General features: G+C 49.9%; 1 protein-coding gene and 1 non-coding gene across 2 annotated transcripts in view; one reads left to right on the forward strand and one right to left on the reverse strand.

Annotated features, from left to right (window-relative positions):
* The first annotated feature begins 30 nt into the window (after positions 1-30).
* Positions 31-22,887, forward strand: part of MYO5C (myosin VC) — a 77,813-nt gene continuing 54,956 nt past the window's right edge. Inside the window, exons 1-7 of the mRNA XM_029070254.2 lie at positions 31-103; positions 8,930-9,040; positions 11,383-11,548; positions 15,309-15,453; positions 20,696-20,852; positions 21,389-21,532; positions 22,781-22,862. Of these exons, the coding sequence (XP_028926087.1) occupies positions 77-103; positions 8,930-9,040; positions 11,383-11,548; positions 15,309-15,453; positions 20,696-20,852; positions 21,389-21,532; positions 22,781-22,862 (832 nt within the window). The 5' untranslated portion in view covers positions 31-76. The remainder of the gene's footprint in view (positions 104-8,929; positions 9,041-11,382; positions 11,549-15,308; positions 15,454-20,695; positions 20,853-21,388; positions 21,533-22,780; positions 22,863-22,887) is intronic.
* On the reverse strand, positions 16,656-16,793 carry LOC114814013. The gene has a single exon (XR_003761756.1). It is a non-coding gene; the product is annotated as a small nucleolar RNA SNORA7 (small nucleolar RNA).

Raw genomic sequence — 22,887 nt, forward strand, 5'->3', positions numbered from 1 at the left:
TCCTCCTCCCCGGCTCCTCCCGCTCCCGCGGCCGGGCCCTCCGAGGTCCAGTCGGTTTGGCCCCCCGGGGACCCGCATGGAGCTGGCCGAGCTGTACACGCAGGTAGGGGCCGCGAGGTCGGGGGCTGGGGCTGAGCCCCGGGGGGCTGGGACTGGGCTGGGGGGCTGGGGGCCTGGAGGCTGGGGCTGGGATTGGGGGCTGGGATCGGGCTGGGGGCTGGGTCCCGGGGACCGAGGCTGGGCTGGAGGCTGGGGCTCCGATTGGGCTGGGGGCTGGGTCCCGGGGAATGAGAGTGGGCTGGAGGCTGGGGCTGGGATTGGGCTGGGGGCTGCTGGGGGGCCGGGGGGCTGGGGCCTGGGGAATGAGAGGGGGCCGGGGGCTGGGGCCTGGGGACCGAGACTGGGTTGGGGACTGGGTCCCGGGGAATGAGAGTGGGCTGGAGGCTGGGGCTGGGATTGGGGGCTGGGGCTGGGCCCTGGGGGCTGGGATTGGGCCGGAGCCTGGGGCTGGGTCCTGGGGACTGAGAGCGGGCCGGGGGGCCGGGGCTGGGGGGCCGGGGCTGGGCCCTGGGGGCTGAGACTGGGCCCGGGGCCGGGGCCGGGGGCCGGGGGCGAGCGGCCGGGCGGACCATATGGAAGAGCGGGGGCCGGGCAGGGGGCCCGGGGCCGGCGTCGGGCAGGGGGCTCGGAGCCGGGAGGCGGGGGAGGCGGCTCTCCGTCCCCCCAGCAACTGCCCCCTAAATACCCAGCCGGGCTAGCCGGGATCTGAGCTAAAAGGAGGGACGGGGGGGAGAGTGTCACCCTGCCGTCCCCTCCGTCCCCCCCCCCCCCCCCAGAGCCGCCCCGCCAGACGCCCACCTCGGAGCCCCCGGCTTCTGGGGCAGAGATTTCCTTCCCCGAAGATTGCCCTGCCGGCCTGGATTGGGCTCCTTTTATAAGGCCGCCCTCAAGACAGAGCTGCCCCCCGCTTAATAATAATGATGATGATGATGGTATGGGTTAAGCGCTTACTATGTGCAGAGCGCTGTTCTCGGCGCTGGGGGAGATACGGGGTCATCGGCTTGTCCCACGTGAGGCTCACAGTCAATCCCCATTTTCCAGAGGAGGTCACTGAGGCCCAGAGAAGTGAAGTGACTCGCCCACGGTCCCACAGCTGACAAGTGGCAGAGCCGGGATTCGAACCCATGCCCTCCGACTCCCAAGCCCGGGCATTTTCCACCGAGCCACGCTACTTCTCTACAGAGACCCCGCGGCCACCCGTTGGGCCAGTTGGTAGTCGTTCCCTCGTCCTTCTCCCTCACTTATTAATAACGTTATTATCGTCCTCACTATTATTATTATCGATAGTAATAGTAATGATCGTATTTGTTAAGCACTCACTGTGTGCACTGTTCTAAACTCTGGGGCGGATACAAGGTTTACCGATCTGGACACAGCCCCCGTCCCACATGGGGATTTTACTAAGTCGGGGGGAAGAGAATTCGGTACCCGTTTTCGCAGATGAGGAGACAGAGGCACCGAGAACTTAAGTGACTTGACCGAATTCGCATTGCAGGCGAGGGGCGGATCCGGGATTAGATGATGGCGTCTATTAAGCGCTTACTCTGTGCAGAGCGCTGTTCTAAGCGCTGGGATGATACAAGGTGATCGGGTTGTCCCACATGGGGCTCACAGTCTTAATGCCCATTTTACAGTTGAGGTAACTGAGACGCAGAGAAGTTAAGTGACTTGCCCAAAGTCTCACAGCCCACCAGGGGCGGAGCCGGGATTCGAACCCATGACCTCTGACTCCCAAGCCCGGGCTCTTTCCACTGAGCCAGCCAGGTCCTCCGACTTCCAGGCCCGGGCCGTTTCCTCTAGGCCGGGCTGCTTCCCTCATCTTTCTCCCAAACGACAACAGAACCCCGAGCTGAGTTTGGATCGTCTTTCCGTGCAGGGTCGCTGGAGATCAAAGCCTTGTTGGTTTGAATCTTGGTCTCCTGGGTCGGAATCATGTCTAGTTTCTGGATCTAGGAGCCTAATTCGGACTTGATCAGTCGATCAATCAATCAATAATCGAAAGGGCCGGCAGTGATTTCTTCTGGAGGGCCGCCCGTTCACGGGTCAGCACCACGGTCCACCCAGCCTCAGACTTGGTCTTGGACTGAAGCGCCAAGAAATTGGGAGAAATGGTGTGTTTCTGCCTTCCTGGATGTCCAACCCAGGCAGCAGCAATAGAAATAGCAGTAGGAGTCCGGAAGCGGCGTGGCCTAGTGGATAGGGCGTGGTCTGGGTGCCGGAAGGACCTGGGTTCTAATCCCGACTCTGCCACTTCTCTGCTGTGTGACCTTGGGTGAGTCACTTAACTTCTCTGTGCCTCAGTTACCTCAACGGTCAAATTGGGGTTACGATTGTGAGCCCCAGGTGGGACAGGGACTGTGTCCAACCTGATTTGCTTATATCCAACCCAGCGCTTAGAACGGTGCCTGACACGTAGAAAGCACTTAACAAATGCCACAGTTATCATCAATTGTAGTAATACCAGAAGTATTTATTGAGCACCTATTTGATATGATGCACCCTGCTAGGAACCTTGGGAAGTACAGAATGAGAAAGTGACACTTTCCTTGCCCACAGAGAGCTTGCAATTTAAAGAAATAGTTCCCTTTGCTGGCAGTGATTTGGAGATAAATACGTCATTTGCCACCTTCTATTTCTATGTGCCATTTCCACCTATCAGTCGCCTCCCAGAATTCTGAAATGCATCGAGAATGTGATGGAGTTTTATGGGAAATTTTAAAAAGTGTAAAAGCAATCCTAAAGCCCTAAAGTCCATCACCATCCGTAGGCCACCGTCCACGGTGATCTATACGGCTGACACGTCGATTCTTGGGCCACCTGTTTTTCAAGGATGATAAGTATATTATCGTTAACGATAATTTCGAGGGATGTTCTGCCTTTCGGGAGGCCGTAGAAAACTCCCTCTGGGAATTCTAAATTCAGGAATGTTTCCTTGCCCAGGTCCTGCCTCTGGCCTGGAACACCGACCCTCCTCATATCCAACAGTCTCTCCCCCTCTTCAGAGCACATCTCCTCTAAGAGGCCTTCCCTGACTAAGCCACCTCTTTTCTCTTCTGCCACTCCCTTCTGCGTTGCCCCGACTGGCTCCCTTTATTAATTTCCCCTCCCGTACCCACAGAACTTACGTACGTATCTGTAATTTATTTATATTGACATCTGTTTCCCCCTCTAGACTCTAAGCTCATTGTGGCTGGGCAACATGTCAGTTTATTGTTACACTGTACTCTCCCAGACGCTTAGTGCGGTGCTCTGCACACCGTAAGCACTCACTAAATGTGATTGACTGCAAGGAAGAGAAGGTTGCCGCTCATACCTCTGTTGGTTCTGCTCTTCCCAAGAGCACCTCGAAACCTAAAATGCCAGAAAGGGTGAGGTTTGACTGTTTAATTCTCCCTTTCCAGATCCTCCAAGTCAACACAGCCATCTGGGCATGGGAGGCGGGAAGGAAAAGGAGCAGAGAAGAGGAGCGTATCAATCAATCAATCGTATTGATTGAGCGCTTACCGGGTGCAGACCCCTGCACTGAGTGCTTGGGAGAGGACAGTAAAACAGAGTTGATAGACACGCTGCCTGCCCTCAAGGAGCTTACGGACTAGAGGGCAACGTCTTACGCCCCCCAACCTAACGATCGGCAGAGTGTGTCGCAGAAGCCCCCTCCCCTCAGCCAAAAGAATTGGTCCCGAAGTGGGTGAAGGCCCTTCCGGAGCCGGTCACGGCTGCACCCGCCCCGGGGAGGTTTATTTACCTCCACTGGGCAACGTCATCCTTCCTTCTTGGGTTTCAGAGGAGAAAAACAAGCCCAAGGGAGGAGGAGGGAGAGGGCCGACTGGGTGTAACCGGAGATGGGATCGAGTCGAGGCGTTCCGTGTTTGCTTGGGAGGCAGGGCTTCCCACCAGCCTGGGCTCTGCCCGGCTGGGCCCGGCTCGTCTGGAGCAACGTGCTAATAGTAATCATCATCATCGTTACTGCGGTATGTGTTAAGCGCCGACTATATGCCAAGCGCTGCGCTAAGCCCTGAGTGAGATAGAAGATAACAGGTCGGACCCAGTCCCCTGATCCACATGGGGCTCCTGTGCTGCTTTATTTCTCGGCCCGAGCGGTGCGGGAAAAGCAGGGCCCGTTTTTGGCCACTCTGCCGTCCTGCCTAGCCCAGCCTGGGCCGGGTCACCGGCCCGGAGCTGGAAGAGGAACATGGTCTGGTATGGTTGCCGGGATGCTAGCGGCTTCCTCCCTCCTGAGAGCCCGGCGAGGGGAGGGAAAGTGGAACTTCTCAGGCCAAACCTTGTGCGGCAAAGGGGCGGACCAGCGGACAGGGGAGAGGGGACGGGGATAATCTTTCTGGGTTGCAGTGGGACTTTTGATTCTGTTCCATAAAATCAGATCTCCTCAGAGGCCAGCCAGATAAGCACGGTAACAAGTGATGGGAAAGGATGCAAAATGTTCCAAACCTGGGGAGGGGCATGGGGACCTGTTGCAGGCTTTTCTGCAGAATAAATAATAAATTGTCTTTTCCTGGTCACAGCAAGAAACACCTTCTTCCCCTGGGCCAGGCCCAAACCAAAAGGAGATATTTTCAATGTGGGATGTTATGGGCCAAAGATAAAATTAGAGGTGATGTTCTCAGGGTCCCAGGCAGTAAGTCAGTCAATCAGTTGTTTTTATTGAGTGCTTACTGTGTGAAGAGCACTGTATTAAGCATTTGGGAGAGTACAATATAACCATATAAAGACATTCCCTGCCCACAACGAGCTTACAGTCTAGAAGACCACTCTTGTTGGCAGAGGGATCCTTGGCGGTTCCCTTGGCTCGACCGTCAGCTCCTTGAGAGCGGAGATTGTGTTATTCATTCATTCGTTCAATTGTATTTATTGAGCACTTACTGTGTGCAGAGCATTGTACTAAGCGCTTGGAAGTACAATTCAGCAACAAATAGAGACGATCCCTGCCCACAACGGACTCACAGTCTACAAGGGGGGAGGCAGACATCAAAACAAGTGAACAGGCATCAGTAGCATCGTTATAAATAAATGGAATTATAGATATATACACATCATTAATGAAAATAAATCAAATTATAATTTCAAATATGCACACGAGTGCTGTGGGACGGGGAGGGGTGGTCGAGCAGAGGGAGAGGGTCGGGGCAGTGGGGAGAGGAGGGGGAGCAGAGGAAAAGGGGGACTTAGTCTGGGAAGGCCTCCAAATTGTACGCTCCCTAGTTCTCAGTATCACTGCTCAGAATGAATTCTTAATAAATACGATCGACTGGTTGATTCAATTCCATTAAGCACTGTTAGGAAGCACTGACGCTTCACCACATCCAGGAGAGTTTGGTTATGGGAACTTTGCCAGAGGGAGAACAGGTTGAAGGGTTGCCCGGGCCTAAGCCAGAGAAAAATCAATAATGGGCCGAGAATGGGCTTCACCATCCTCAGTCCCTCCCTCTCACTTTGAACTCCCTCGTCCTTCAAATTCATTCGATAGTATTATTGAGCACTTTACTATGTGCAGAGCACTGTACTAAGCGCTGGAATGAACAAGTCGGCAACAGATAGAACAGTCCTGCGGTTTGATGGGCTTATAGTCTAATCGGGGGAGACGGACAGACAGGAACAATGACAATAATCCAGCAGACCACTAATCTCCCCATCTGCAAAGCCCTCCTGAAATCACATCTCCTCCAGGAGGCCCTCTCAGCTTTATTGATTTCCTCCCTCATTACTACTTCAGCACTTCTGTGTCATTTAATCACCCGGGGGTTCACTTCCACACCCATGTAGAAGATACACGTCTTTGACCTGCCTCTGCCACTTGTCAGCTGTGTGACTTTGGGCAACTTCTCTGTGCCTCAGTTACTGCATCTGTAAAATGCGGATTAACTGTGAGCCTCACGTGGGACAACGTGATTACCCTGTATCTACCGTAGAGCTTAGAACAGTGCTCTGCACATAGAAAGTGCTTAACAAATACCAATATTATTATTATTATTATTTAAACCCTGTTGCTTCCATGTACTTACCATTTATTTTAGTGGCTGTTTTCCCCACTATATTGTAAGACCTTTGATAGCAAGGATCATGTCTTCCAACTCGTATAGGAGCAGTAGTACCGGCAATTTGTATTCATTAAGCATTTCCTGTGTGCAGAGCAGTCAGTCAATTGTATTTACTGAGCACTTACTGTATGCATAGGATTGTACTAAGTGCCTGGGAGTACAATCTCCCATCTCCCTCCTACCATTCCTCTCCAAACTCCTTGAAGAAGTTGTCTACGCCCGCTGTCTCAAATTCTTCGCTTCCAGTTCTCTTTGACCCCCTCCAATCTGGCTTCCATCCCCTTCAGTCCACAGAAACCACCCTCTCAAAGGTCACCCTTGATCTTTAATCCAACGGCCTCTACTCCATCCTAATCCTTCTCGACCTTTTGACACTGTGGACCATTCCCTTCTCCCTGAAAAGCTATCCAACTTTGGCTTCACTGACTGTCCTCTCCTGGTTCTCCTCTTATCTCTCTGGCTGTTCATTCTCATTCTCCTTGGCGGGCTCCTCCTCTGCCTCCCATTCGCTAACTGTGGGGGTCCCTCGAGGTTCAGTTCTGGTTCCCCTTCTGTTCTCCATCTACACCCACTCCCTTGGAGAACTCCTTTGCTCGATGGCTTCCACTACCACCTCTGTGTGGATGATACCCAAATCTACATCTCCAGCCCTCATCTCTCTCCCTCTTTGCAGTCTCACATTTCCTCTTGCCTTCGAGTCACGTCTACTCGGGTGTCCTCCGTCACCTCAAGCTTAACATGTCCAAAACATGTCCGTCACTAAATCTTTTAGGTTCGACCTCTCGCCCCTGTCCTGCCTCTGGCCTGGAACGCCCTGGCTCCTCCAAAGCCTTTTTGAAGGCGCATCTCCTCCAAGAGGCCTTCCCTGACTAAGTCCGCTTTTTCTTTTCTTTGATTTCCTTCTGTGTCGCTGACTTGCTCCCTTTATTCATCCCTCCTCCCAGCCCCACAGCACTTGTGTTCAACAGTGCCTCCAGTGCTTAGAACACTGCCTGGCACATAGTAAGTGCTTAACAAATACCATTATTATTCTTATCACCTGTAATTTATTTATATTAATGTCTGTCTCCCCCTCTAGATCGTACTCCCCCAGGCACTTAGTACAGTCCTATGCATACAGTAAGTGCTCAGTAAATACAATCGACTGACTGCTCTGCACACAGGAAAAGCTTAATAAATACAAATTTCGGCTCCTACTGCTCCTACTGGAGTTAGTTATTCTTGTATTCATTCATTCAATCGTATTTATTGAGCGTTTACTGTGTGCAGAGCACTCTACTAAGTGCTTGGGATAGTACAACACAACAATAAATAGACACTTCCCCTGCCCACAACAAGTTTACAGTTTAGGGTGGGGGGGACAGATATCAATAAAAATTCATAAATTACAGATCGGTATCTAAGTGCTGTGGGGCTGGGATTGGGGAAGGACAAAGGGAGCAAGTCAGGGTGACACAGAAGGGAGTGGGGGGAAGACCTCTTGGAGGAGATGTGCCTTCAATAAGACTTTGAAGGCGAGTAGAGTAATTGTTGTAAGAGTCAGTGTAATTTCAGGAGGGAGGGTGTTTCAGGCCAGAGGCAGGACACGGGCTAGAGGCTGGTGGTGAGTTAGATGAGATGGAGGCACGGTGAGAAGGTCAGAGGTAGAGGAGCAAAATGTGTGGGCTGGGTTGTAGGAGGAGAATAGTGAGGTGAAGTAGGAGGGGGTGAGGTGTTAGAGTACTTTAAAGTCAATAATGAGGAGTTTTTGTTTGATGCGGAGGCGGATGGGCAACCACCGGAGTTCTCTGAGAAGTGGGGTGACGTGTCCTGAACGTTTTGGTAGGAAAATGATCCGGGCTGCAGAATGAAGTATGGACTGGAATGGGGAGAGACAGGAGACTGGGAGGTCAGCAAGGAGGCTGATGGAGTAATCCACGCGGGGTAGGATGAGTGATTGGATTAGCGTGGTAGCGGTTTGGATGGGGAGGAAAAGGGTGGATTTTAGTGATGTCGAGAAGGTTTAGTAATGGATTGAATATGTGGGTTGAACGAGAGAGAGGAGTCAAGGATAACACCAAAGTTACGGGGTTTTGGAAACAAGAAGGATGGCGGAGCCATCTACATTGATGGAAAAGTCATGGGAGGATAGGGTTTGAACACTAGCCTAATTCCTGGGAAAGAGTATACGGGTAGAAATTAGACAGGTACCGTGGTATATCGTTTGTTTGATAAACAGTCAAAATTCATCGACTATTTACTTTTAGTGATGTCGAGAAGGTTGAGTAGGATTGAATATGTGGGTCGAACGAGAGAGAGGAGTCAAGGATAACACCAAAGTTACGGGTTTTTTGAGACAAGAAGGATGGCGGTGCCATCTACACTGATGGGAAAGTCATGAGAGGATAGGGTTTGAACACTAGCCTAATTCCTGGGAAAGAGTATATGGGTAGAAATTAGACAGGTAGCGTGGTATATCGTTTGTTTGATAAACAGTCAAAATTAATCGACTATTTACATGCGAATAGCTCTGGGATGGACTCTGAGATTAGAAACTCCTAGTGGGCAGGAAACATGTGTTTGGCTTCTACTGTTCTTTCCCAAGCTGTGAAGAACACCAGCAGCATTACAATCAATTGCTTTGCACAGTCTCTGTGAGTCTGGGCCTTTGTGAGTCTGGAAATCATCCATTATTTATGACAGGAGCCTCCCTTATTGCTTTTCCAAAGGCTGCTCTTCTCACATTTCTAGCCAATGTCAGTTTAGTTTGGAGGAGTTTTCGGTACCCCGGTGTAAAGTTGCATTTAAAGCCTAATCTTATTCACTTGATTTAGTACAACAGAGTCTGGATCCATGACCCGGAGGAGGTGTGGAAATCAGCAGACATAGCAAAGAACTACAGGGTGGGAGATACAGTTCTTCATCTCCTTCTAGAAGATGGAACGGTAAGGTACCTGGGGGCGGCTGGATAGAATTCAGTGGCTTTGAGGTTTCTCTTTCCTTGCCATTCTTGTCTTCTACGACATTAATTCCTCTTTACCTAGCTTTGTCTCTCCCTGCCTGCCAATCTTTATTCAAACCTCCCTTCCTCCGGGCAGCCTGCCCAGATTAGTCCCACGTAGCTCGAGACCAGATCATTCCATGAACATATCAACGTATCTTGTGCATATCTCTAAACAAAATGTGGGTACGTTCTGATTTTTGTGTCCTGCATCATTTTTTTAAGTTTTGTCCCTTGTGTTTTATGATTGTGTGCTTGTATATATTGCCTGGGTCAGACCGGCTTCCCAGTTAGCTATAACCGGTCCTCCACAACACACTATTTCCGTCCACCGGGCAGCCCTCCCTGATTAATCTCTCATCTCCCTAGGATACTGCTCCCCTCCGTCTCCCCTCCTCCCCCACCAACTGCCCCCTCAACACGTTTGCATCACCTAAACCCTTGGGCCTTTTCCCCCATATCCCCCTAGCACTTATGTCTTGTTGGGGTTTTTTAAAATGGTATTGGTTTAGTGCTAACTATGTGCCAGGCACTGTGCTAAGTGCTGGGGTAGATACTGGCTAATCAGGTTGGACCACAGTCAGTGTCCCCCGTAAGGCTCACAGTCTTAATCCTCATTGTACAGATGAGGTAACCGAGGCACAGAGAAGGAAAGTGACTTGCCCAACGTCACGCAGCAGACACATTACAGACCTGGGATTAGTATCCAGGTCTTCTGTCTTCCAGGCCTGGGTTCTATCCACTAAGTCACACTGCTTTTTATTATCCATATCTTTATACTCTGCTATTCTGCCCTGCCTGTAATTTATTTTAAAGTCTGTCTTCCCCCACTAGACTAATCTCCTTGTGGACAAGGATCATGTCTGTTTATTCTATCATACTTTCCTAAGCACTCAGTACATTGGTCTGCCCAGAATAAGTGTTCAGTAAATATCATGATTGATGATTTATTGATGATGATGAATGGCAATTACACCATTTCTAAATTTCTACTCTTTCAGTTAAATGGCACATCAGTGACAATTTTACAGCTCTATCTTCCTTTATGGCACTAGATCTGGGGTCCAGACAGAGGGAACTCAGAAAGAGTCAAGGGAAAGGGGGAAAATTTTAAAAAATGGTGGGGGAGGGTGGAGAGAAAGTTTACAGAGGGTGGGAGGGACAGAGCAGGAGGGGCCAGAGGTCAGGGAGGAGTGGAGAACTCCCTGAGGAACTGGGCAGAATCACTAGGGAGGGGTATCGCGTTCACTTCATTTCCATTAAATTACAAGTCAGCTACTTTTACCTTTTAAACTCTCTGACTCAATATAAATACGTTTATGCAGTCAGCTTATGCATTTGCATTGATTGGGTACATAATTCAGGGTACTTTTGTAAGGACCTGGGTTCAAATTCTGACTCTGTCACTTGTTTGCTATGTGAACTTGGGCAAGTGGCTTAACTTCTCCAGGCCTCAGTTACCTCATCTGTAAAATAATAATAATAATAATTATGGTATTTGTTAAGCACTTACTATGTGCCAGGCGCTGTACTAAGCACTGGGGTGGATACAAGGAAAGCAGATTGGATACAGTCCCTGCCCCACATGGGGCTCACAGTCTTAATCCCCATTTTACAGATGAGGTAACTGAGACACAGAGAAGTGAAGTGACTTGCCGAAGAGCTTCTCAGAACCCATGAGCTTCTGACTCCCAGGCCCGTGCTCTTCCCACTACTCCATGCTGCTTCTCTAGGGATTATTACTGTGAATCCCCTGCAGGACATGGACTGTGTCCGACGTGATTAGCTTGAATCTACCCCAGAGCTGAATACAGTGCCTGGCATATAGTAAGCGCTTAACAAATACCATAAAAGAATAGGGTTACCAACCTGAGTACGGGAACCACACCCCCATGTGTAATATTTTCCGAAGAGAAAAATGGTTGCAACTTTCAACATTTCACCCTACGATGCAGTTTCCAGGAAGCAATTGGGTGGTAAGTCCTTCTTCCGTAAGCTCCGGTCATCCAAGAGACTGGCCCTAGAGGTGGCCCAGTGGGTTCGTTGTGGGCAGGGAATGTGTCTGTTGTATCTCCCGAGTACAATATATTGCACACAATAAGCGCGCAATAAGTACAATTGACTGAGTAACAGTTTGGAATGACCGTTCCCAGCCACAAACCCAGAGGCACAGGGTCAAGAGCAGCAGCAGCAGCGAGGGGGTCAGGTAATGGTGTGTAGATTTAAACACACCTCAATCTTTCAAAAAATTAAATTCATTTCTATCAATTTCATGTCTTTGAATAGGAGCGAGATTATCCTGTGGATCCAGGACCTCTGCCCCCTCTGAGAAATCCAGACATCCTGGTGGGAGAGAACGACCTCACTGCCCTTAGTTACCTCCACGAGCCCGCTGTCCTCCACAATCTCAAAATACGCTTTGTGGAATCCAAGCTTATTTATACCTACAGCGGTAAGTAGAGCGCTCTGCTCGGTTCCCAGCTAAGAATGCCATCTTTGCTGCCAACAACAGTGTTTGTTTGTTTGTTTTGTGGAATTTGTTAAGCGCTTACTATCTGCCAGACACCGTGCTAAGAGCTTGGTTGGATACAAGATAATCAGGTTGAACATAATCCATGTCCCCCATGGGCTCACGGCGGTCAGGACGGCTCTACGACCTTGGAATGTTTGGCTTCCACGCTAAATAAAAATGTGTAAAGGGGCCCAACGGACCATGTGAGGAGCTCAGAGGTGAACTGATGATGGTCTGATACGCTCCACGCCCACAGTGGTTACACAGATGATGTGTCCAAAAGTGGTCTGCAGCCATGAAGACAGCTCGATGCAGTGGACTGCTTTCCGGAAACCTCCGTGAAGAATGGCTTTGCGATGTCATCCCGGCCCTAAGGACCGATAATAAATATGAAGTAATAGATCGGCCCACCCCGAGGAAACCCTACACCCTACCGAAGATCTTCATTGGCAGCTTGGAACTAAACACTGTCCCAGAATTCGGTTACCTAAACAGCACAAGGTTCAGCAGGGCCATGATGGGCGAGGGTGTAGAAAATCGAAACAAGAAAGCCAGGGTATCCTTTAGGAAACTGTCAGATAACCCCAGGTGGCAGGAACAATAAAGTTCAGTCCCATCTCAAGGTTCACCAAGTGGCTCAAAATAGATTTTTAAACCCCAATTCTGGATTCCCTCTTAGATTCTTAGACTTCCTCCATGCTGAGTAAAATATCAAGCCAGCTGCTCTCATTTGTTGTGGGCAGGAATTTGTCTATTGTTATTTTGTACTCCCCCACGCCCTCAGCACAGTACTCTGCACCCAATAAGTGCTCAATAAATACGAGTGAATGAATAAATGAATGATTGAATGAGTGTGAGAAAGCTGAATGTCTCCATTGAGGTGAATAACATCTTGTAGGAAAGCCAGACCAGTTCTGAGTTAACAGGGAAAGATTTTTTACCAGATACCATCTCGGGGGCAGATAATGGAAAGAACCAGATTCCAAGATAAAGGCGGAGCAGAAATGAATATATATGTGGTACAGGGCCTCCCTTTGGCTTTCATTTCGAGCAAGCTGAAGTGTTGGAGAAAACGGTGTGGCGGAGATCTGGATTGTTATTTGGGGTTGTTCACTGTCGGGGCAGCGGCCCTGATTTAGTTCTCAGTGGAAAGGTCCTGGAGCCAGCGACGATGGGGCTGGATGTTGGGTGGCTGATCTGAGGACGCTCTGGTGTAGATGAAACCGAAAGAGCCCGGAACAGAGACTGGACCTTCCTGAGATCCTGATCCTCTCACTGGCCAGTGGAAGTCCCAGACCTGGAAGAGCCCAGCCAAAGGCCCAGACTCGCCTTTTCCCTGGAGGGCGGTGGGCCTGTGTTGGAGGGAGGGGAATTCTGTGCCTGGTCTCCGGGCCAGCTTTAAGCTCTATGCCAAATGCCTGGGACCCAGAAGCCTGTAGGATGGGGAAGGGATGGAGCCCTAAAACCCCAAACCCCGGGGGAGATCAAGCAGCCTCGAGACTTAAAGGGGAGACACATTAAGAGGGAACCACTCTCTCTGCTCACGCTCTGTCTGATCCCTTAAGCCCCCTTCCTGCATGCCACCCTCCAGTAGCCTTCCGGTAGCTTTTTCAGGGCTCAGAGGTGAATGTAAGGGGATGGGAGAAAGCTCAAGAAGCACTGGAGTTACGTTACACCAGGCATGGCCCTACAGGATTCTGGACCGGCACCAGAATCCATTTGGCATGAAAACTCTCCGGAGAAAGGATCACCTTCATCACTTGGGCTGTAGATCTTGTCTTGTCTTATACCTTCGAGTCGTTTCCGACCCTTAGCGACACCACGGACACATCTGTCCCCACTCTCCATCTGCGATCGTCCTGGTAGGGTATCCATAGAGTTTTCTTGGTAAAAATACGGAAGTGGTTTATCATTGCCGCCTTCCGAGCAGTAAACTCGAGCCTCCGCCCTTGGCTCTCTCCCATGCCTCTGCTGCCCAGCATGGGTGAGTTTTGACTTGTAGCAGATTGCCTTCCTCTGGCTAGCCACTGCCCAAGCAATGACTGGAATGGGGTAGGCCTCTGCTTGACTCTCCCTCCCATAGCCAAGACTGGTAGAGTGCTGGAAACTCTTCAGGTGCGACCCTGAGAGGGGGTGCTGAAGGGCTAATTGTAATCATTTCCCACCCAGCTTGGGCAGTCAATCAAAATTTACCAAGCACCTACAGTGAGCAGAGCACTGGGCCCCCCTCTCCAAGAGCACTTCCTTCTCACTACATCTAATGGACCCTAGTCTACCCTCATCCTCCTTGATCTCTCAAGTCAGCCAATCAATCAATCGTATTTATTGAACTCTTACTGTGTGCAGAGCACAGTACTAAGCACTTGGGAGTGTACACCATAGCAATACAATAGACACATTTCCTGCTCACGATGCAGCCTCTGACCCTGTGAACTGCTTCCTTCTCCCGGAAACACTCTCTAATGAGGGTTTCCCTGACACAGTTCTCTCCGAGACCCCCTTTATCTACCTGGCCTGGCCTTTGCAGGCTCTTTCACAGTTGGGTGTCCTTAAAGACTCTGTTCTGAATTCCCTTCTGCTGTTCTTCAACCACCACCTCTATGCAGATGATACCCCAACCTATCTCTCTAGACCTGACCCTTTCTGCAGGCTCTCGTCTCTTCCCGTCTCCAAAATGCCTCTACCTCAAGCTCAACATCTCCGAAACCGAACTCTTCATCTTCCCTCCCAGGCCTCTCCTCCACCTCAACTTTCCCTTCACAGGTGCTAACACCATGTCTCGGGCCCATACCCTTGGCATTGCCAAAATCTGACTTCTCCCCTACTACTTATGCACTCTCTTCTCCCACGAAACTCCAGCTCATGCTTTTTATGTCTCTCAAGCCGGTTGCCCACAGTGCCTCTCCCTCCTCTCTCCTGCTGTCTCCTGCCTGCTTGGATTTACCCTTCACAGCTGACTGACCGCTACTGTCTTCACCTTCAAAACCCTTTTGAAATCACAACTTTTCCAGGAGGCCCTTCCTGATCGATTCATAATCTTCCCACCTCATTTTCCCCAGCTGCTATTTCATTCACTTCCCCACCCACTAAACACTTAGATACAACTAATACCCCTTCTTACCACCCCCACAGCATTTATGTCCACATATTACTCTATTACTTCCTCCTAGCTGTAATTTATTTCAGTGTCTGCAATCCCAGCTAGATTGTTACCTTGAGGAAGGGAATCATGTCTATTAATTCTATTGCACTCTTCCAAGTGCTTAGTACTGTGCTCTGCAACAGTAGTTGTTTAATAAATCATATAAGTCATATAAATATAAATCTAGACTGTAAACTGGTCCTCTAGACTTAAGCTTGTTGAGGGCAGGGAATGTGCCTACCAACTCTGTTATATTGTACTCTCCCGAGTGTTTAGTACAGTGTTCTGCACATAGTAAGCTCTGCACAAATTCCATTGATCGATTGATCGTACTAAGACCTGCAGTCCCTGCCTTCGAGGAGCTTGCTTTCTAATGGCGGAGTTAATTGGGGGCTAAAGGGATGTACAGAGGAAAAGGATGAGGCCTTTGCCCTTGGGAAACTGAAATCTGATAGTTGATCTGAGAGAATCACCTTGTTAGAAAAAGGGTTCGGTTCAGCCCCAGCGTTCTTTCGCCGGGCCGAGCACCCCGCCGACATCCCTCCTTTGCCTCTGTAGGAATCATCTTGGTGGCTCTGAACCCCTACAAGCAGCTGCCCATCTACGGAGATGCCATCATCCATGCGTACAGCGGGCAGAACATGGGAGATATGGATCCACACATATTTGCTGTGGCAGAAGAAGCCTACAAGCAAATGGCCAGGTACCTTCTTCTTCCATCCCACAGACGGTATTTTCCTTCCTGACCTCTCCCTTCCCAGCCCGCTGGCAACAACGGGGAGGTGGGGGGAAGCCGGGGAGGAGCCGAGAGGCGGCAGCTATAGACTCACTGCCATAATCCTCGGGGGTAGGGGAACGTTTCCAGGCCACCAAGTTGCTTCCTTGCCCTCTGGGCCCTGATTAGAGTCCTGCAGCTTGGAGTCATCTGGTGACATCCCCTGCCTCCAGGCAGGTGATTCCCTCAATCATCAAGGCAGTTTGGGGGGCTACTCTATGTCTTAAAGGTCTTCAGAGGCAGAACCCTCCCCATCTCTCTTTTTCCTCCCACCCCTGTCAGTTGGGAAGTTCTTCCTTTTGTCCCACCCAAATCTCTCCAGCTGTAATTTAAGGCCAGGGGCCCGGAGGCTAGCTGGCCAGCTTCCTTCCTATGAAGACCCTTCAGAGACATGAAGAGGTTATTGTGCTATTTCATTTTTGCTTTTCTTCTCCAGGCTAACCAGCCTTGTTTTCTTGGATTTTCCTCTCGGGACCTCTTCTCCATCCCCTCAGCCATCTTTTGTCTCTCATAACAATAATAATAATAATAATAATAATGTTGGTATTTGTTAAGCACTTACTATATACAGAGCACTGTTCTAAGCGCTGGGGTAGATACAGGGTAATCAGGTTGTCCCACATGAGGTTCACAGTCTTAGTCCCCATTTTACAGATGAGGTAAATGAGGCACAGAGAAGTTAAGTGACTTGCCCAAAGTCACACAGCTGCCAAGTGGCAGATCCAGGATTTGAACCCATAACCCCAGACTCCCAAGCCCTGGCTCTTTCCACTGAGCCACGCTGCTTCTCTCTGGACCTTCTCCAGTTTCTCCACATCCTATTTAAGGATTACAGGGTTGGGGGTGATGGGAGGCACTGCTCTTTTTTTGTTTTGCTTCCCCACCTCTCCCCATTGTCTTCTTGTCTTGTCTTATGTCGTTGAGTCGTTTCCGACCCTTCGCGACACCATGGACACATCTCTCCTAGAACGCCCCACTCTCCACCTGCAGTCGTTCTGATAGTGTATCCATCGAGTTTTCTTGGTAAAAATAGGGAAGTGGTTTACCAATGCCGCCTTCCACACAGTAAACTCGAGTCTCTGCCCTCGACTCTCTCCCATGCCTCTGCTGCCCAGCATGGGTGAGTTTTGACTTGTAGCAGATTGCCTTCCACTGGCTAGCCCCTGCCCAAGCTAGGAATGGAATGGTTAGGCCTCTTTTTGACTCTCCCTCCCGAAGCCGAGACTGGTAGAGTACTGGAAACTCTCCAGGTGCCATCCTGAGAGGAGCCATTGTCTTCACGCTCCTCTCTTCTTATAAAAAAAGAAAAAGAAAAGTTTGGGCACTGTGGACTTGGAAGCACAAATCCAGGTGATGACAGGCATAGGGTGGGGACATGAGAAGCAGCGAGTCCTAATGTAAGAGCACGGGGCTGGGAGTCAGAGGACCTGGGTTCTAATGCCAGCTCCACCACTTGCCCGTTGAGTGACCTTGGGCAAGTCACTTCACTTCTCCGTGCTTCAGTTTCCTCATCCGTAGACAGGGGATTAAATCCTACTCCCTCCTTCCTGGACTGAGAGGCCCATATGGGGCAGGGATTGTGTCCAACCTGATAACCTTGTATCCACACCAGTGCCTGGGATCATCTGGTGAAATCCCCTGCCTCCAGGCAGGTGACTCCCTCAGTCATGTAGGCAGTTCAGAGGTTTACTCTTTGTCTTAAAGATCTCCCGAGACAGAACCCTCCCCAACTCTCTTATCCCCAACCCCTGCCCTGGGACCATAGTAAACGCCTAACAAATACCATAAAAAAAGGCACCATTCTTCAGTATTCCCTCCTACCAGCTGGTCCCTCTTCCCCATCAGCCTTCATCTTCCGCTTCATCCCGAGCTGGTGCCCTTCATCCCTTCCAACCAAGCACCGAAACTGTCCCTCGCTCTGCGTTCTCCAACCTCCACCCACCTCTCATTCCTTCCCTCTTGCCTGGACTGCTCTCCCCATGCCCCATGAGGCCTCCTAGGAACCCCCAAGGAGGCCTTCACTAATAATCCCCACCCCCTCAGCCACCACAGATCTGTTCATTTTTCTCTTATTTATCTAAATGTGTCTATCATGAACAGCTAGCCACCCCCACTGAAGTCCAGGTTATTCATCCATTTGTGTACATCGCTGGTGATAAATTTCTTGAGGGCAGGGATCATGTCTTGAACTTCTTCTGGACGTTCCCCCAGTGCCTGGGTACTGAGTTGTTTGCACAGCAGGTGCTTAGTCAATGCTCTTGACACCTGATACTCAGGGTTCCACCACCAATCAGCGCATTTTACGCTATGTTACATTAGGGGCAATTCTTCAAGATGGTCGGTAAATGAGTAGCTCATATCGGCTCCCAATCAATTGCCCACGCAGTTTAAATTATGAAGTCCCCGGATCTTGCGACCGTTGGCGGGGGGAGCACTGGGGATGCCGTGGGACAGGGAGGCGGGGCTTGCCGTGACCCTGCGCTCCGGAGGAAGGGACCCAGGTCAGCTACGAGATCTCCCTCCGAATCGGGCACCCAGATCGGGGACGGCCCCGTGGTGGAATGAATAAAGTCAGTCATATTTATTGAGAGATTACTGTGTGCAGAGCACTGTAGTAAGCGCTTGGGAGAGTACAATACAACATTAAATAGACACATTCCCTGCCCACAATGAGCTTACAGTCTAGAGGGGATGAAGGTGAGGTGGGTGGAGGAAGGATGGGGAGGGAGGAGAACTAAAGGTTATGTTCGTCTCCCATTTTCACTTATTTAGGAATGAATAGGAAGTCTCCCTCCTTTGGACTATAAGAATAATAATAATAATAATAATTAATAATTATGGTATTCGTTAAGAGCTTACTATGTGCCAGGCACTGTACTGAGTGCTGGGGTGGATGCAAGCCAATCGGGTTGGACACAGTCCCTGTCCGGGCTCACAGTCTTAACCCCCGTTTTACATATGAGGTAACTGAGGCAGAGAGAAGTGAAATGACTAGCCCAAGGCCACAAAGCAGACAAGTGGCAGAGCCGGGATTAGAACCCATGACCTTCTGACTCATAGGCCCGTGATCCCTCCACTATGCCATGATTATGTCTCTCATGTCTCTCCTGGTACCCTTCCTCCAGAACTGACCCCTCGCGGCACAGGGAGGAGGCCATCCAGGCCCTTCCTCCAGAGCTGACTGGGGAGTAGATAGGAGGTGGGCTCCAGGCTGCTGTCAGATTGAATCATTTGACTGATGGATGCCAATCACAGAGGACGTGGTGCCATGTTGGGTCATAATTCAACCCCTTGGGCTAGGGATTGGTAGATCTGACAGGACGCCCAGACGCATTCGTTATCTAAGCGAACATCTCTTAAGCAAATCACACCTCCCTGTCGCAAATCCATACGGCACTGGCGTAGGAGAGTGGAAGAGGGGAAATGTGATCAGCGACTGCCCTGATCCTCTTATCTTTTCCTAACCAAGGGATCCCAATTCCTGGGGGTCTCCACTGGTGGTCTACTATTGATGGTTACTAAATGCTTACTGTGTGCTCTCATTTTATGAACGGGTGACCCATTTCCTGCTCTTGTAGAGTAAAAAGCCCTGCTCCTATTATTATTAGCATTACTGTTCTTGTATTTGTTAAGTGCTTACCACGTAGCCCTGGGGTAGATACGAGTTAATCAGGTCAGACACGGTCCCTCTCCCACCTGAGACTCACAGTCTAAGTAAGAGGGAGGACAGGGATTAAACCCCATTTTACAGATGAGGAAACTGAGGCACCGAGCAGTTAAGTGACTTGCCCTTGTCACTTGGGTAAGTGACAGAGCTGAGATTAGAACCCTGGTCCTCTGACTCCCAGGCCCGTGCTGTTCTTACCCCTCTAGAATAGTGCTTGGCACAGAGTAAGCACTTAACAAATACTATTATGATTATTATTATCATTATTATTCACTCTCTTTCTGCCTTCCCCAGTCCTTGTTCCCCTCACATCCACCTGCTTCCTCTTCCTCCTCCTCCCTTCCCAGAAAATACACCCAACATTTATTAAAATGTATAAAGGCTATTTTACCACTAAACCGACACACACCCTTCCCTGTTGCTGGCCAAAGTTAATATCGGTACTGGTCATTTTTGCGGCTTGGGAAATTAAGGCCATTGCCCATTGAATAAGCACATGCTAAACTGTGATGGGATCAAGTCTCTTAAGTTTATTTTTTATTTATTTGTTAAGCACTATTATGTGCCAGACACTGTACTAAGTGCTAGGATAGATACGAAATAATTGGGTTGGACACAGTCCACGTTCCACTTGGGGCTCACAATCTTAATCCCCATTTTGCAGATGAGATAACTGAGGCATAGTGAAGTGACTTGCCTAAGGTCACATGGCAGATGAGTGGTGAGGCTGGGATTAGAACCCGGGTCCTCTGACTCCAAGGTCCGTGCTCTTTCCACTAGACCATGCTGCTTCCTTTGTTCTGCTGAGAGCCCCCCAGATTTTCCAAATGCTTAGACCCCTGTCCCTTCAGTAAGACAATCAAGCCACATAGTGCTATTTGCAGGGCTCTCTCTGCTCTTGAATCTCCAGTAGGACCATATCCATCATTTCCTAAACTCTGGTTTTCAAGTAGCAGCCCCCGCTGTCACAGATTTAGCCAGATCCTGAGGGATCCAGGCTTCTCCGGGGGTGCATTGTGGGAATATCGGGAAACAGTGAGGCTTAGTTGGTAGAGCACAAGCCTGGGAGTCAAATCCCGTTCTAATCCCAGGTCCGCCACTTATCTGCTGTGTGACCTTGGGCAAGTCGCTCCACTTCTCTGGGCTTCAGTTCCCTAATCTGTAAAATGAGGGTTCAGACTGTGAGCCCCATGTAGGATAGAAATTGCGTCCAACTGATTAAATTGTATGTACCCCAACGATTAGAACAGTGCTTGGCACGTAGTAAGTGCTTAACAAGTACTATTACCATTGATCTCTCAAGCCACAGTGGCGCCATTTACCACATTATTGTTTCCATGGAACCTGAAAGTGCTCCCGCCCTTCAGAAACTCCTGGCTTCCTGCCCAGACTGGCTGGCTCACCCGCTGACCAGCTGGATCCGGCTCTCAGGATGCCAAGCCCTTTAAGCAGGTTATTGACTTCAGAAAAAAGCTGCCCGTATCCGTGGTTCCTCGGTTTCAGAAACGACAAAAACCAGTCCATCATAGTCAGTGGAGAGTCCGGGGCCGGGAAGACCGTGTCGGCTCGCTACGCGATGAGGTACTTCGCTACGGTCAGTAAATCCAGCAGCAATGCCAATGTGGAAGATAAAGTCCTGGCATCCAACCCGATCACTGAGGTAAGGGAGGGGGCTGGGTTGGGGGTGGGGGGAAAGGAGATAGAAGGAGGGGCAAGAGTGGAATTGAAGATGGGGTGGGAGGAAGGAGTGGAGGTAGTGGTGGAAGGTAAAGGCGGTGTGGGGGGTGGGATAGAGATGGAGGTACCTGGCAATGGAGTCTGAGGTGAAGGGAAGGGTGGAGGTGGGGCTAGAGGTGGATGGAGGTGGGAGTCGGGTTGGGTGGAGGCAAGGGTGGAGTAGGGGTGAAGGGAGGGACAGAGGTGGGGGTGGAGTAGGGGTGACCGTAGGGTCCCTTCTCTTGAAGACGGTGCTTCAAACGAGGAAAGCCTCATCAGTAGGTTTGGGTCAAATGCATGAAGTGACTTGTTTTACACCAGACCATCCTAGCCCTGTACCAGCCCCAAAGCAGTCTGGTTCAGGCTTGGGATGAAGCCCCCAAAGGATCCTCAGATTGGAAAGGGGGTCTCTCCTTGCTCCCCTTCCTCCACCACCCCCCCAACCGGAGCTGAGAGCTGAGCACGCCCTCCTGTTTTCAGGCCATTGGCAACGCCAAGACCACCCGCAATGACAACAGCAGCCGCTTTGGGAAATACACGGAGATCAGTTTTGATAAGAGGAGTCGGATCATCGGGGCCAACATGCGAACCTACCTGCTGGAGAAATCCAGAGTTGTCTTTCAAGTAAGAAACTCGTTTCCTTCGAGGGCATATTTTTAGACAGATGTCAGTCCCACAGGCACGGGGGGAGAGGGATTGTTTTTGCCAGTTATGGCCACTTTGGATTCCTCGAAGACAACGGATTCCACCGTCTTTGTTCTGCCGTCTGGAATCCTTCCGCCTTGTTTAATGAAGCAGTTGAATGAGCGGCTGAAACCCCAGCGGAAATGCACCCTGAAGAAGGAGTCTAGCATTCTTGGGAAATGACCAAAGGAAGGAGTCCTGAATGACCCTGAAGAAGGAGTCTAGGATTCTTTGGTCATTTCCCAAGTCTTCCTATTCCTGCCCAAGTGGGAAGTCACATCCCTTTGTTGGAAAAAGGAAATCACTCCCGGAAGCGGGAGGAGCAGGCAGGCCGTGAGGATAACTGAGCTGACATTTTACAGCTTGAAGTGAGCAGAAGAAGGTACCGAAACAACCCAGAGAAGAGAGCGTCCGAGTGCTGCTATGCAGACCACGCTGTCGAACGATCAATCAATTTATTGAGTGTGCACTGGGTGCAAGAGTACCTTACTAAGCACTTGGGAGAGTGCAACAGAGTTGGTAGACTTGTTCCTTGCCCACATCAAGCTTACGGTCTAGAGAAGGAGACAGACATAAAAATAAATAATTCAATATGCTTTCATGATTAAATAATTTAATATGGATAAATGATTTATGATATATAGAATATATAATGTACGGATAGGTACATTACCTTGATAGTGTATATACACTCACCTTAATCAATCAGTGACATTTACTGAGCACTTAGTGTGTGCAGAGCACTGTATTAAGCACTTGGGAGAGTACAATGGAGCCAAGTGGGCAGACACGTTCCCTGTCCGCAAGGACCTTATCGTCTTAGAGTATTTCATCTGCGTTCTTACCTAGGGTTGTTTCCACTGTAATATCTAAGCACATAATTCTCCATATTGATGTCCGTTTAAGCATTTGAAATGCGGCCACTCACAACAATAGGGGATGTTAAGGAGACAGGATTAAGAGAAAAGACACACTGAAAAAAGAAATTGCTCTCAAATGATGTGATTGTGTTCGCACTGGGTGTGACCACCCCCATCTATCACCCCCCCACACCTTCCCTCCTCCTGCTGAACAGCGACACCAAGTTTCTCGCCAAAGTTTCAGGGCTCAATAATTGGAAGCAAATATTGTTTTTCCATTTTTCCCACCTTCAGAATACTGATGTCGTATTCCATTTTGCCCCTGCAGTCGGAGAATGAACGGAATTATCACATTTTTTATCAGCTTTGCGCTTCTGCGCAGCAGCCTGAATTCAAACATCTGAAATTAGGTATGTCAGGGAGGGCCAAAGGAAT

This window comes from Ornithorhynchus anatinus, chromosome 8, assembly GCF_004115215.2.
Source record: "Ornithorhynchus anatinus isolate Pmale09 chromosome 8, mOrnAna1.pri.v4, whole genome shotgun sequence".
Lineage (NCBI taxonomy): Eukaryota > Metazoa > Chordata > Mammalia > Monotremata > Ornithorhynchidae > Ornithorhynchus > Ornithorhynchus anatinus.